The sequence below is a fragment of the Pristiophorus japonicus genome, chromosome 24 (assembly GCF_044704955.1).
Source record: "Pristiophorus japonicus isolate sPriJap1 chromosome 24, sPriJap1.hap1, whole genome shotgun sequence".
Classification (NCBI taxonomy): domain Eukaryota; kingdom Metazoa; phylum Chordata; class Chondrichthyes; family Pristiophoridae; genus Pristiophorus; species Pristiophorus japonicus.
Genome location: NC_092000.1, coordinates 26,935,454 through 26,948,470, shown reverse-complemented (window position 1 = coordinate 26,948,470; position 13,017 = coordinate 26,935,454). Strand labels below are relative to the sequence as shown.

Below are 13,017 nucleotides of genomic sequence, written 5' to 3'. Positions count from 1 at the left end.
GTTGATGAAGGTTTCAGCAGCAGATGAGCTGAGGCAGGAGTGGAGCCAGGCAATATTACAGAGTTGGAAGTGGGCAGTCTTGATGATGGACTGGATATGGGGTCAGTCACTCATCTTAGATTCAAATAGGACACCTTGGTTGCGAATGGTCTAGTTCAGCTTCAGACTCCCTCACTCCCGCTGGGCAGCTCATTCGACCCCCCTCTTGCTCCCTCTCCTCTCCCCCTGACTCGCTCCCTCCCCCTGACTCGCTCCCTCCCCCTAGGACCCTCAATCCCTCTCCCACTCAATCCGTCCCCCCAGGGCCCTCAATCCTCCCACCGGCACCTCATTCCCTCCACCCTCAGCCCCTTACTGCCTCACCCTGCCCGCCCCTCACTTCTTCTCCCTGCCCACCACCTTATGCCTTTCCTGCTGGACCCTCACCCCCTCGCCTGGGCTCTCAGTCCCTCTCTCCCGGGTCCTCACCCCCCTCTCCCTCAGGCCTTCATTCTCTTCCCCAGCACCTCCCTCCCTCCCCATCACTCTGCCTCCCCCTCATGCCCACTTCTGTTCATTCCCCACCCCTCCCTGTCCCCCTCCCCTTTCACTCGCTCTCCCCGGCCCCCCTCCACTCCCCTCATTCATTCCCTCCCTCCATTCTTTCCCCCACTCACACTCCCCTTCCCTCACCTCTCCCCATTCACTCACTCCTTCACTCTCCCTTTCCCATTCCCTCCTCTCCGCCCCCATTCACACCCCCTCCCCTCACTCACTTTCCTTTCCCCGACCTCACTCTCCCCTCCCCCTCACTCCTTTCTTTTCCCTTCCCCACCTCACTGCCCCACTCACCTACCCTACCCCTCACTCTCCCCTTTCCCCCCTCACTCTCCCCGCTGATCTGAATCCCTTTTCCCGCCCCCCACGCCGCCAGCCCATTGGTCCGAGTGGGCGCCGGCGGCCGGCGGAGTGTCAATAAAGTTTGTGGAAGGCGGCGGACAGCGGGGCCGAGCTCTCGCGAGAGCGGCGGCGCTATAAAGGCGCGGTTGGCGGGAGCCGCGCAGTCCCAGAGTGGCGGCGAGACAGAGCGGGAGGGTGAGCGATTGACGGACCGCCAGCGGCCCAGAAACCAGCGGCCGAGAGCGGGGCCCCGGGGGTGGGTAGGGGCTGGTGTGAAAGCCGGAGTCCGACCGCCCCAGCGGCTCGCCATGGCCAAAGTGCAGGTGCTGAACGTGGTGGTGCTGGACAACCCGTCCCCCTTCAACAACCCCTTCCAGTTCGAGATCACCTTCGAGTGCATCGAGGACCTGCCGGACGGTGAGTGAGCGAGCGCGCGTGGGCCGCGAGCGGCGCCGATTGTCCGCTCTGTTTGTCTCTGATTGGCGCGTTAATCCGTCTCCATGGAGCCCGGCCCGGGACCTGTCAATCAGCCGCTCCGGCGCGCCTGCGCGCACTGCCTTCATCCCCGGGCCTGTTTTATTTTGCAACGCCTTGCAAGTTGCATCAGTGCTATTTTTCTTGTATATGTAACATTAGTTTGCAAGTTGCATCAACACTAATTTTCTTGTAACTTGATAACCTCTACTACATATACATCAGTACTCTTTTTTTCCTCTTACAACTTGCAAACCCCTGCTACAAATATATCAATGCTATTTTTTATGAGTAGTGGAGGTTTTTAATTACATCAAGGTTATTTTTTATATAATTTTTTTGCAAATTGCATCCATACTAATTTTCTTGTGATGTGAAAACCTCTACTACACATACATCAGTACTTTTATATTGGTAACAAGGGTTTGCAAGTTGCATCAATGCTTTTTTTCTTTTTTTAAATGTATGTTTTTCTCTCCCAGATTTGGAGTGGAAGATCATCTACGTGGGCTCTGCAGAGAGTGAGGAGCACGACCAGGTGTTGGACTCTGTGCTGGTGGGACCTGTCCCTGCTGGACGTCACATGTTTGTCTTTCAGGTACAAGAATGGGACATAAGAGCAGGCCATTTAGCCCCTTGAGCCTATTCTGCCATTCAATTCATGGCTGATCTGTAACTTAACTCCACATATCTGCCTTTGGCCCATAATTCCTTGCTTCCTTTGACTAACAAAAAGCTATCAATCTCTGATTTTAAAATGAACAATTGATCTAACATCAATTGCTGTTTGTGGAAGAGAGTTCCTAACGTCTACCAGCCTTTGTGTAAAAATGATTCCTAATCTCTCTCTCTCCTGAAAGTTCTGGCTCTAACTTTGTCTATGCCCCCTAGTCCTAGAATCCCCAACCAATACAAATAGCTTCTATCTACCCTGTCTGTTCCCCTTAATAATTTGAAAACTTTGATCAGATCACCCCTTAACTGTCTAAATTCTATAGCATATAACCCTAATTAGTGTAATGGTTCCTGTTGTGGGTGGGCCCTGAATAAATAGTGTGGAATGGGCCTGGTAATAGTGCAGTAGACACTGCTCACAACATAGATCAATACAGCCTGTTTTAAGGGGTTGTTTTAGGTGTGTGTCCTTCATTGGCAGTGGCTGCACCTGCAGTGTTGTAGCCTATCTTTGCTTTACACCTTTGATGTTTTATAAGATTGAGGGGCTGAGATAGTGGATAGGAAGTATCTATCTCCCATAGTGCAGGGTGCATGAATTTAAAGTAATTGGTAGAAGGGAGTTGAGAAGTTTCTCGGGGGATCTGGATTCCACTGTAAAAGGGTCGTAGAGGCCCTCATCACATTTTAGTGCTGTAAAAGGGTCGTAGAGGCCCTCATCACATTTTAGTGCTGTAACCTACAAGGCTTATGGACCTAGAGCTGGAAAATGGGATTAGGCTCGATAGCTTTTTCAGCCAGTACAGACATGATGGGCTGAATGGCTGCCTTCTGTGCTGTAAATTTCTGATTTGTGCTTCCAGGTTCAATTCCCAGTACTTGCACTTTCTCTTCTGTCCAGTGGAGTTGATTCTTTAGATTCCTTGTTTTATTTCTAAATAACACGTGTCCCACAAAGCTGGGTGTTCTGCAGTAGGACTGTGGTGTCCCTACAGTTTAGTGGGTGCAGGTTACCTTTTTAGATTGATGAAGCAAATTGATCAGATGCTATCCCACTGGGATGTGGAGTCGCTGCCTGGAGAGGCTGGTAGCTTGGGTACTTCAAGGATAAATAGAAAATGTGCTAGAACAGCGTTTTGAGGGGTGGAACTAGGATGTTGCTGTGCAGACAAGTGATTTGGTCTCGCGTCTGGTTTTTCTCCAAGGCTGGTCTCATTCCTAGCTTCCTGTATCCAGTAAAGTTGACTAAGATGTGCTGTAGTGGCCTGTGTGGTCCTACCTTTGGGAAATTTTAGTGTGATTGAATAGAAATATTGGGTTAAATGAAGGGAGCTTTACTGGATTGGACTGATTCTTTTGGTGTTGTGTAAAGTTGAATATCTGTTGTGCTAGACCACTGGCAACAATCTAAGCTTGAGTGTTTTGAAGATTGCAGTTGCTATCCTGTTGGTTGGAGCACTTGTGTTGCAACACCAAGAGCAGCTTTCCAATCATTCTCATTGTCCATTCCTGATTGTGGAAGTTCTGGTAAAGTTTAGTATTTTTTGTGTACTTTGGAACTAGCATATGGGTTGGATTGCAGGACAATTGTAAGGTGCCTGATAAGCATCTCTCCAGCTGCTAGTTCCTTATCCATTTGTACCCTGGTTTGTTGGCCATGACTGTTCTTGAGTGTTTGCTTCATCTTTGACTGCATCTAAATGATTTATGATCATTTCTAAAGTATAAAAATTAAAATAGCAGTGTAATTTGGTTCAGCATGCTGTGGGACCAGAGTGCCTTTGCATTGGTCGTGACTCTGCTAACTGACTTAACAATTCAAGCTGGGCTTTGTGCAGCCTGTCAGCTAGCCTTGCCATGCTTGCTGTTTCAAATTACATTCTGGTTTGAAGTACCTGAGCCTTTGATGTCTAAGATGTGTACCTGTCTGTTGGATTGTCATGGGGGGGGCATCTCATTTTTACCCCCTCCAAACTTGGCTTGTGTTTGGTTAAGTTCCAGTATTTTGTTTGAACCAGGTATTGGGTGCTCTGTCTTGAACATTCTGCAGCACAAATGGGGGGGGGAGGGGAGGATTGCAGTCAGCGGCTTCCTGTAGACTAACTCCTCTGACTTGATTTTTTTTTTTGACAAATACCTGGTGGTACCGGATGAATGTAGGATTGTGGTCGGAGGCCTAGTTTCACAGTCCAGTGTGTGGGAACATGTCTTCTAGGATCTTATGCATATCCTGGGATCACATGGGCCTGGACCACCAATCACCTATAGTATCAGAACACTCCTAAAATCAAAACACACATTTATAAAAACATTAAATTAATAGAAATTGCATTGAATTTAATGTTTTAGAAAAACTTAATTTTTGAATTTAGAATTGTTTAAAATAAACTTCCCTTCGTAGGGTTTTTAATATAAATCTAAGTCTTTAATTTTTCTGTTTTAAAACTCTTTGGCTGGTAAAAGTAGACTATACACCTGCTTTTACCAGGTGAAAGAGTTTGACAGGACATTTGCTGGGCAAGAGTTTGGCAAGTAACCCAAATCTCCACCTGCGAATGTCCTTCCTGCAGGGATGTGTGCGATATGTCGAGACATTTTGACGGATCGCAAAAGCCAGTTCTCGGCGCGTCATGACATTTGCAAGGCCTGTTCGGGCATGTGCACACATCGTCCGCACCCGGAGAGGCTGCAATTTTCGTCCCAATGTCTGCCCAGCTGAAGGTCAAATGCATGCTGTTGCTGAGTTTCAAGAAATGTTGAGTCTGTCCACCCAAGATGACAATCTGCGACAGAGAAAATTGCACTTAAGCAAATCTGGGTGCTCTGTCACAAACAGTAGGCCCTCTGGGAGCACCCAGAATTGCTTGAGTGCAATTCTCCCTGCAGCAGATTGTCACCTTAGTGGACAGACTCTTGTTCCTTGAAACTCAATAACTGCTCATTTGACCTTCGGTTGGGCAGACATTTTACAGGATAAAATATCGGTGCTGCAGAATGAATCTTGCCATCCAGTACTGGCATCACTATTCCCAGATTGTCAAATGCATACTGCTGATTCTGTAGAATTCTTGCTGCACAAGCTAGATGCAAAGTCGAGCTTCCCCCGGTGATCCTTTACATTAGATTCAGAACTATTCCTTCAGTATTGTGGAGCTTTGTGCTGTTAGTTTGAAAGAAAGACTTGCATTTATATAGTGCCTTTTACTACCACTGGATGTCTCAAAGTGCTTTACAGCCAATTAAGTACTTTTGGAGTTAAGTCACTGTTTGCATCGTTGATTCAAAGCTTGATGCATCTTTTTTGAGCGTTGAACATTTTGCACTGAAGTTATTTCATAAGCAGTATTTATACCCATGTCTGAGGTAAAAGGGTATTGTACAGACTTTTTGGTACCCAGTTCAGGTGTAAAATATAAGCGTACTTTTCAGTGCATTTATGTAAATGTGGAATCTGGTGTAGATGTCGCTCATGTCCCACATTTTATAAATAGAATACCTGTATAAACTTACCATTCTTACTGCCCCTTCTCTCCAGTGGGGGCACTACATTAATCCCTTTTCTATTAAATTCCTTTATCCACATTTGATAGACTGCCAGTAAACTTGTCGCTGTAATTACTCCCTCCTGCCAGTGGTGCTGCTGTAGCACTCGCAGCTCCCAAATCCTTACTGTACTGCAGACATTCCTTTGCTCCCATGCATCCCTGCTTCTCCAGTTAGCCCTGCTTGAGCAGGGGAGAAGGGCTGCTTAACTCTTGTCTTGGTGCTGCAAGCTTGTTCCTACGCCACTTGAATGTGAAATGTCAGTGGGAGTATGGCACATGATTGGGCTTTATTTGGAGGCCACCCATGCTTTCAAGCCCAGTGATGCAATCTGACTCAGAATCCTCCTGGCAGGTGACTAGTTGTTGCAGCAGAGTGAACTTGTGCCGTTGCACTGCTTGTACTGTCACTGGCTTGTGTCATCATCATAGGCGGTCCCTTAGAATCGAGGGAACACTTGCTCCCACTCCTGAAGTGAGTTCTTTGGTGGCTGAACAGTCCAATACGAGAGCCACAGACCCTGTCACAGGTGGGACAGATAGTGGGTTGATAACTGCATACTGCCGTAACTAATACAATCGTAGAACAGTACAGCAAGGGAGGCTATTCAGCTCCAGTCTGCACTGGCTCTCTTGAAGAGCAATCCAGTTAGTTCTGCTCTTTCCCATATCTGCAATTGTGTTCTCCATGTTTTTATCATACCCTTTTGAAAGCCACTATTGAATTTGTTTCCACTGCTCTATTGGGCATGCCATTCCAAATTCAAACCATTCGTTGCATTAAGTGTTTTTCTTCATGTTGCCTCTGGTTGTTTTGCCATAAATCTGTGCCCTCCATTTCCTCTTGGTTGGTAGATGCAGCCTCTTGGATATTTATAGGCCAGGTGGACAGTTCAAATGTGAGTTCATCCACTACCACACAAGGCCCTGGACAGCAGAACAACTTCCCAGATCGGCTCATTTCCTCAGCCAGTAGTTCTAGACAGTGGAATTGGGATCTCATTGATGGGCAACACTGAGGTTGTGGATGCCAAAGCTGGAGGGTGTCTGGTTCATATCCAGAAGGATGCAATCTGTCTTCAAACCCTGCTTATAAACTATCAATGTAAACTTCTGTAAGCCCAAAATTGTGTTAGGGTGAGCTATGGGTGGTGGTAGAATGTGGGCAGGACAGAGATTCTTCTGTTTGTGGGGGCTGGAGGCAGCAAAACAATCAGCAGATTATTCACTTGACCTCCTGATGTACTGCACAAGAGAAGGTTAGATAAGTCTGTGGTAAAAGATGCATTGTGGCTTTCTAGCGAGGAAATTTAAAGGTTTGTCTGGAGAAAACACAGCCAAACAATACTAGATTTGGGATGCAAAGCGAGGTGGTGGTCTTGTATGACCTGGTATCATGTGGTATTCTTGGGACAAATAACTAAAATATACAGCTTATGAGTCGCTTTCTGAATTGTACAGATCTCATGGTCCTCTTTTTTTGATATTCCAGGCTGATGCCCCAAATGCCAGTCTCATTCCAGACGCCGATGCAGTTGGCGTGACCGTGGTGCTGATCACCTGCACATACAGAGATCAAGAGTTTATTCGTGTGGGTTATTATGTGAATAATGAATACACAGATCCTGAATTAAAGGAGAACCCACCCATGAAACCAGACTATGCCAAGGTAAGCTCTGCAAGTTCCATGGTTTTAGTCTTTTGATCCTTTTTTTTAAACAAAAGTCGGGGGAGGGAGGAGTTAGTGCTGCAAAACGCTCCCAACTTGACAGTGCTGGCATCAAGCATTCTGGGTGGTTTGGATGTCTCGTAAAGCCCTATTCATTGTCCTGAGCATGTTGTCATCATAGGCAGTCCCTCAAAACAAATAACTTGCTTCCATGCAAGAAAAAAAGATGAGTTCACAGGTGTTTCTAACGAAGAACCCAAACTACATCCTGAAGGGTGGAGGATGCCTGTGCGTGGAATTTTTTAACGCGTGGTGGCCGTTGCACACCAGCCACCACACGGGCTTGACAGAGCTAGGTTTTGATCCAGTGGCAAAGATTACCCAAGACAACTGGAGACCTGTTCTGCTGCATGGACCTAGTGTGCACACATACTGCAGTGTGGTGTAATGCCCCCTGCTGTACAATAATGCCAACATCCATGTATTCTATGCTACGCCTGCTGTTTTGTGTCTCCTCTAGGTGAGATTGTCTCACTCATTTCAATCTGTGGCGGTTATGTCCCATCTGTCTACAACGCCGGCATGTTTGGAGCACGAAGGAGGGCCGGGAAGCCTATTGTCTACTGGCTCTTTGCTCTAGAAATCTAGAAACTAAAGCCATTGCCTTGCACTCCATCTTGCTCTGCTTTCATTTCCCCTTGGGTAATGCAATGTTCTCTGCTTCGACTAGTGTGGCAAAGCATTCTGTGCTTTGGATATTTACTGTGTACTTGGTGACAATTTTAAATTGCTGCTGACTCTCGGCAAAGGAAAGTCTTTCCCTACTTACTATCACAACTTTTAAACGCTTGAATCCTGGTCATCTCCGGTCCAGTGTAAATAGTACCACTATTGGAAAGAAAGACTTTGATTTGTATAGCGCCTTTCAAAACCACCAGATATATCAAGTGCTTTACAGCCAATTAAGTATTTTGTGTAGTCACTGTTGTAATGTGGGAACTACTGTGCTACTTATGCCTACAATTTCTCATCCTTGTTGTCCTGTTCTGATTCCTGATGTCATCAACACTGGCTAACCCCCAAGTGACTCTGCAGTGTCCTGTCTTCCATAAACTTAAAACTCTAACTAGCACCAAATCCTGATCGCCCATCACCCCTGTGTTTGTTGACCTACATTGGCTCCTAGCTGATCAACACCTTGATTTTTTTTTTAAAAAGTCATCCTTGCTTTCCGATCTCCATGGCCTTGCCCCTGTCTCTGTAACCTCTTCAGCTTTCTGGCCTCTTGCACATCCCAGATTTTAATCTCTCCGCCATTGGCGGCTGTGCCATCAGTTGCCTCGGCCCAAAGCTCTGGAATTCCCTCCCTGAACCTCTTTGCCTTTCTCTTCTAAGATGCTCCTTAACACTTACCTTTTTTTGACCAAGCTTGGTCATCTGCCCTAATTTCTCCTTGTGTGGCTCGGTATCACATTTTGATAGTGCTCCTTGGGACTTTTGCTACTTTAAAAGTGCTATAAGTTTTTAATTCTGTTGACATGGAGCCAGCAGTCTGCTGCTAATTCAGTTTTTTGTAGTACAGTACCCACCTTGTATAGTGGTTGCATTCATGCCTACTAGGATAGTCCCCAGGTTACGACAATACCACAGCAGTGATGGGATAATTGGTTTGTTTTGCCTTCACTGGCACAAGCTAGCATTATTTGTAGGAGTGCTTTACTTCATGACTTAATCTTGTGAAAAGAAATAACAAAAAATAGGAGCAGGCGTAGGCCATTTGGCCCTTTGAGTCTGCTCTGCCAATCTTTTACCACAACTCTACCTTTCTGCACTCCCATATTCCTCGATTCCCTTAGTATCCAAAAATCTATCGATCTGTCTTAAATATGGACAATGAGCATCCACTCTCCAGGGCTGATAATTCCAAAGATTCACAACCCTTTGAAGAAACTTCTCGCCTCCGTCCCAAATGGCTGTCTCCTTATTGAGACTGTGACCCCTGGTTCTAGACTCCCCAGCCAGGGGAAACCTCCTCCCAGCAACTACCCTGTCAAGCCCTTTGTATATATATTTTTATTGTTTCAATGAGATCACCTCTCTAATCTCTCTGCAGGACAATCCCCTAATTCCAGTAATCTGTCTAGTGAACCTTTTGTACTCCCTCACCCAAGTAGCTGACACCTGAGCTGCAGCACTCCAGGTTCTGCATCTTCAAGGCAAGGGAGAACAGTTCAAAGTAAAACTGGTTACCAAAACACTCCCAGGGCAGGTACAACACGTGGTTCGATAGAGTAAAGCTCCCTCTACACTGTCCCAACGCACCCCATTTGCTCAGCAGGAGGCAAATTTACAGACTGCTCCGATTTCCAGCAATGCTCTGGAACTGGTTTCTAAGGGTGTTTTGAGTCAGTTTGACACTGAATTTCTATCCCTCCAGCCAGGAACCCTAAATGGAATGCTCAAGATGACACAGGTTGGGGTTAAAGTCCCACTCCAGGGACCTGAGCGCACAAATCTAGGCTGACACTCCAGTGCAGTCTTTAGGATGAAGCATTAAACCGAGGCCTCGTCTGCCCCCCTGGGTATATGTAAAAGATCCCATGGGACTATTTCGAAGAGCAGGGGAGTTATCCTCAATAGGCTGGCCAATATATTTATTTCTTGATCAACTTAACAAAAACAGTCTGGTCATTGTCACATTGCTGTTTGTGGGAGCTTGCTGTGTGCAACTTGGTTGTTGCGTTTCCCACATTGGAACAATGACTAAGTACTTCATTGGCTGTAAAGCTCTTTGAGATGTCCAGTGGTAATGAAAGGAGCTAGATGAATTGAAGTTTTTTCTTTTGGTTTATCCCATAAATCCAGGCTGGATTTGAACTCAGCTGCCTGTAACTTGCTGTGCCATCCTCTTTCTTACAATTGGTCTATATTGAACATGTATACAGTCTGGTTGCCTTGTTGCAGTGCTCTGGGCTTGGTGTAACCGAGGCTGAATTTTCACTTTTCCCCCTCCAGCTCCAGCGGAATATTTTGGCTTCCAATCCAAGAGTTACCAGGTTCCACATCAACTGGGAGGGTGCCAGTGAAAAAATGGAAGATATTGAGAATGTTGACCCAAGTTCGACTGCAATGCTTCCCCCTACCTGTACACCCCTGAAGGGACTTGGCGCAGGAGGTGCCCTGAGTATAGTTCCCGAGAACTCTATGGACTGCATGTGAAACCAGCTGGTGAATAAGGATTTAAAGTGGATAAAATGTGTTTTTGTATCAGGGTTTGCTAGCTTTTTGGAGTTAATTCGATGGAGTATTTGAGTCAAACTTCAATACCCCAGAAAAGGCATTAAATCTGCAGGGGAGGATAGGCCAAGATTGCACCAGTTACCCCTCGGGGTGCTGGGCCACAGCAATTGCAGTGGTTGTGACTGCCAGACACATTGTGATCTATGTTCAGCTGGGTTGCTTTTGCCCAAACAAGAGCAATAATGCTTGTTACTGGTAAACATTGCAAAGCCAGTTGGTGCCTATTGTAAATTAGCCAGAAGTATGAGTGTTTAACTACAGAATGTATTTGTAGAAGTTTTGTTTTTTTTCTATGTAGTAAGTCAAGGAAGGTTGGTGGGGGGGTGAGTTGGGAAAAGTCCTGTTTGTGTTGAATGTTTTTTTTTGTTCAATGCCTCTTCAAAATAGCCCAAGAGCTGGTCACTTCCGGAGCTTCAGTTGGTAACTGGCTGGGCAGCTATGGCCATGAATAAGCCCAATAACTATGTGGCCTCAGCAATGACCTTGAGTGCTAACTTCCAAAGGAACTGGAGTTGCCAGTATAACATGCCATGTATCCAGCTATGCTATGCCACGTAATCCAAGCTGGAAGTTTAATTCTGCTCTGGATCCCAGCTGCCCGGCATAATTCTCTTGAAGCTTAATGAGAAACTTTTTTTCTAACTTTTAATATTGGTACTTTGTAAATCGTGCTCCAAACCTATGTGGAAAGAGGTTGATTTAAAAAGGTTTAAATCTCAAAATATAAGCTTTATAAAGCAGCATTGGTGGTTTTGAAAACTGCAGCCATTTTTATAAATGTTCGTGATGTAGAATTGTACGGTCTTGCTTTATCTGAATAAAAGCACTTGTAAATGCAGTAGTGTTGTTTATTAACGGCCTGTATTTTGAATGGTTCTGTTTACAGGTGCAGGGACTGCTACATGATGAGAGCTGGGTCTTGTGTGCTTTTAATAGTGTATCACAACTCTTTTAGAGGAGACAAAATAAAACACTTAAATCAAGTACCCCCCAATCTGGGGGCCACTCCAAACATTTTCCAAGGCCCTTTTTTTTGGGCACTAAAACCTTGCCTTTTGGATAGCTGAAGTTCCTGCTGAATTTTTACTTTGTATCTGTCCTTTATAGTTTAGAAACCAGCTTACATTGTTCTGGTCAATATCCTGTTCCATGGTCTATGGTTTCATCCTTCTGCAAAAATCACTCCCTAGTTTGCTCTTCCCCAAACTATAGTTTTTTTTTTTGTCCTGTGGTGTCATTGATCCGAAGCTGAGAACTGCTGCCACAGATCAAATCAATTTTGATTTACTAATGTGCAAAAACAATTATGTTCTTTTCAAAATAATTTCTTCTATTAAGAGAAATGGGACATGTGGTATTTTTTCCACTTTGGAGTTCTTATCTAAAATTGCACAATTTGAAATAGAAAATCTTTTATTTGATGTTTCAAGCATTCACCTGTTTCCTTCCCTCTAGGATTGATGCAGGCTGTACTATGTGCAGTGTGATGGGTGGCATAAGGCCATTTGTTTACAGGGAGAATGGATGGAATTGCAATGAGTTTCTTTGACCTATCCAGGCACTTGGAACATCAATTTCTGGTCAAAGCTGTGACATCTGGTATAATTTGACTTCTGGGGATGTGTACAAGAACTGCATCACTTGATGTTACAAAGCTGATAAAAACTCGTGCCAATATCTTGATTATTGGCTCTTGTGGAATGTTTTCCTGGTGATTAAACTTTGTCTTCTGTTCTTGTAAATAGATTTGTCAGAGCTGAATGCTGTAATTTGGTATTTGCTGCCTTTTGGATCGGATTGGAGACACTAATGTGTATCTTATAGCTTGTAAGGTCATTATCCTATGCTATCTCACTGATGTGCTTGGAGGTGCAGTCTGTTTCTAGGAGGCTTGAGATTACCTTTTTGAATTGAGTAATTTTCAAGTCCCTCCATGGCCTCTCCCCTGACTAATCTCCAGCCCTACAACTCTTTGATATCTGCGCTCCTCCAATTTGACTCTTGAGCATCCCTGATTTTAATTGCTCCACCATTGGAAGCCATGTCTTCAGCTGCCTTATCCCAAGCTCTGGAATTCCCTTCCTCTGCCCTTCTTTCTTCAACACTCTCCTTTAAAACCAACTGCCCATATATCTCCTTGGGTGGGTTGGTGTCAAATTTTGCTAACACTCCTGTGAAGTGCTTTGGAGTGTAGAGGCATAAAAGTGCAAGATGTTACATGGTGGAGAAAGCCTAACCCATAACAATCACTGGCTTAATCTCTTGGCTTCAATTTAAAGTTGGTTTTGAGTCTTGCACTACACTTGGATTATGCCCTTGAGTGCAGCTAGAAAACCCAACCATCTGGGTTAGATGGAGTACTGTCAAGTGGTGCATTCTTTGCATGTGTATCCCTGATAAAGTGCAACATCCCCACTGACACCTAGGAGTCCCTGGCCAAAGACCGCCCTAAGTGGAGGAAGTGCATCCGAGAGGACG

The 13,017-nt window shown here is 45.2% G+C and overlaps 1 protein-coding gene across 1 annotated transcript; it reads left to right on the top strand.

Moving 5' to 3' along the window:
• Positions 1 to 1,037: 1,037 nt before the first annotated feature.
• LOC139237986 (histone chaperone asf1b-like) lies at positions 1,038 to 11,377 on the top strand. The gene is made up of 4 exons (XM_070867361.1): positions 1,038 to 1,296; positions 1,836 to 1,951; positions 7,063 to 7,239; positions 10,255 to 11,377. The coding sequence occupies exons 1-4, from the start codon at positions 1,188 to 1,190 to the stop codon at positions 10,456 to 10,458; spliced, it is 606 nt and encodes a 201-aa protein (XP_070723462.1). The 5' UTR covers positions 1,038 to 1,187; the 3' UTR covers positions 10,459 to 11,377.
• Positions 11,378 to 13,017: the final 1,640 nt, after the last annotated feature.

Coding starts and splice junctions, on each gene's coding strand:
- LOC139237986 (XM_070867361.1), top strand. CDS start 1,188: ATGGCCAAAGTGCAGGTGCTGAACGTGGTGGTGCTGGACAACCCGTCC. Junction 1,297..1,835: donor CATCGAGGACCTGCCGGACG/GTGAGTGAGCGA, acceptor TTTCTCTCCCAG/ATTTGGAGTGGAAGATCATC. Junction 7,240..10,254: donor TGAAACCAGACTATGCCAAG/GTAAGCTCTGCA, acceptor TTCCCCCTCCAG/CTCCAGCGGAATATTTTGGC.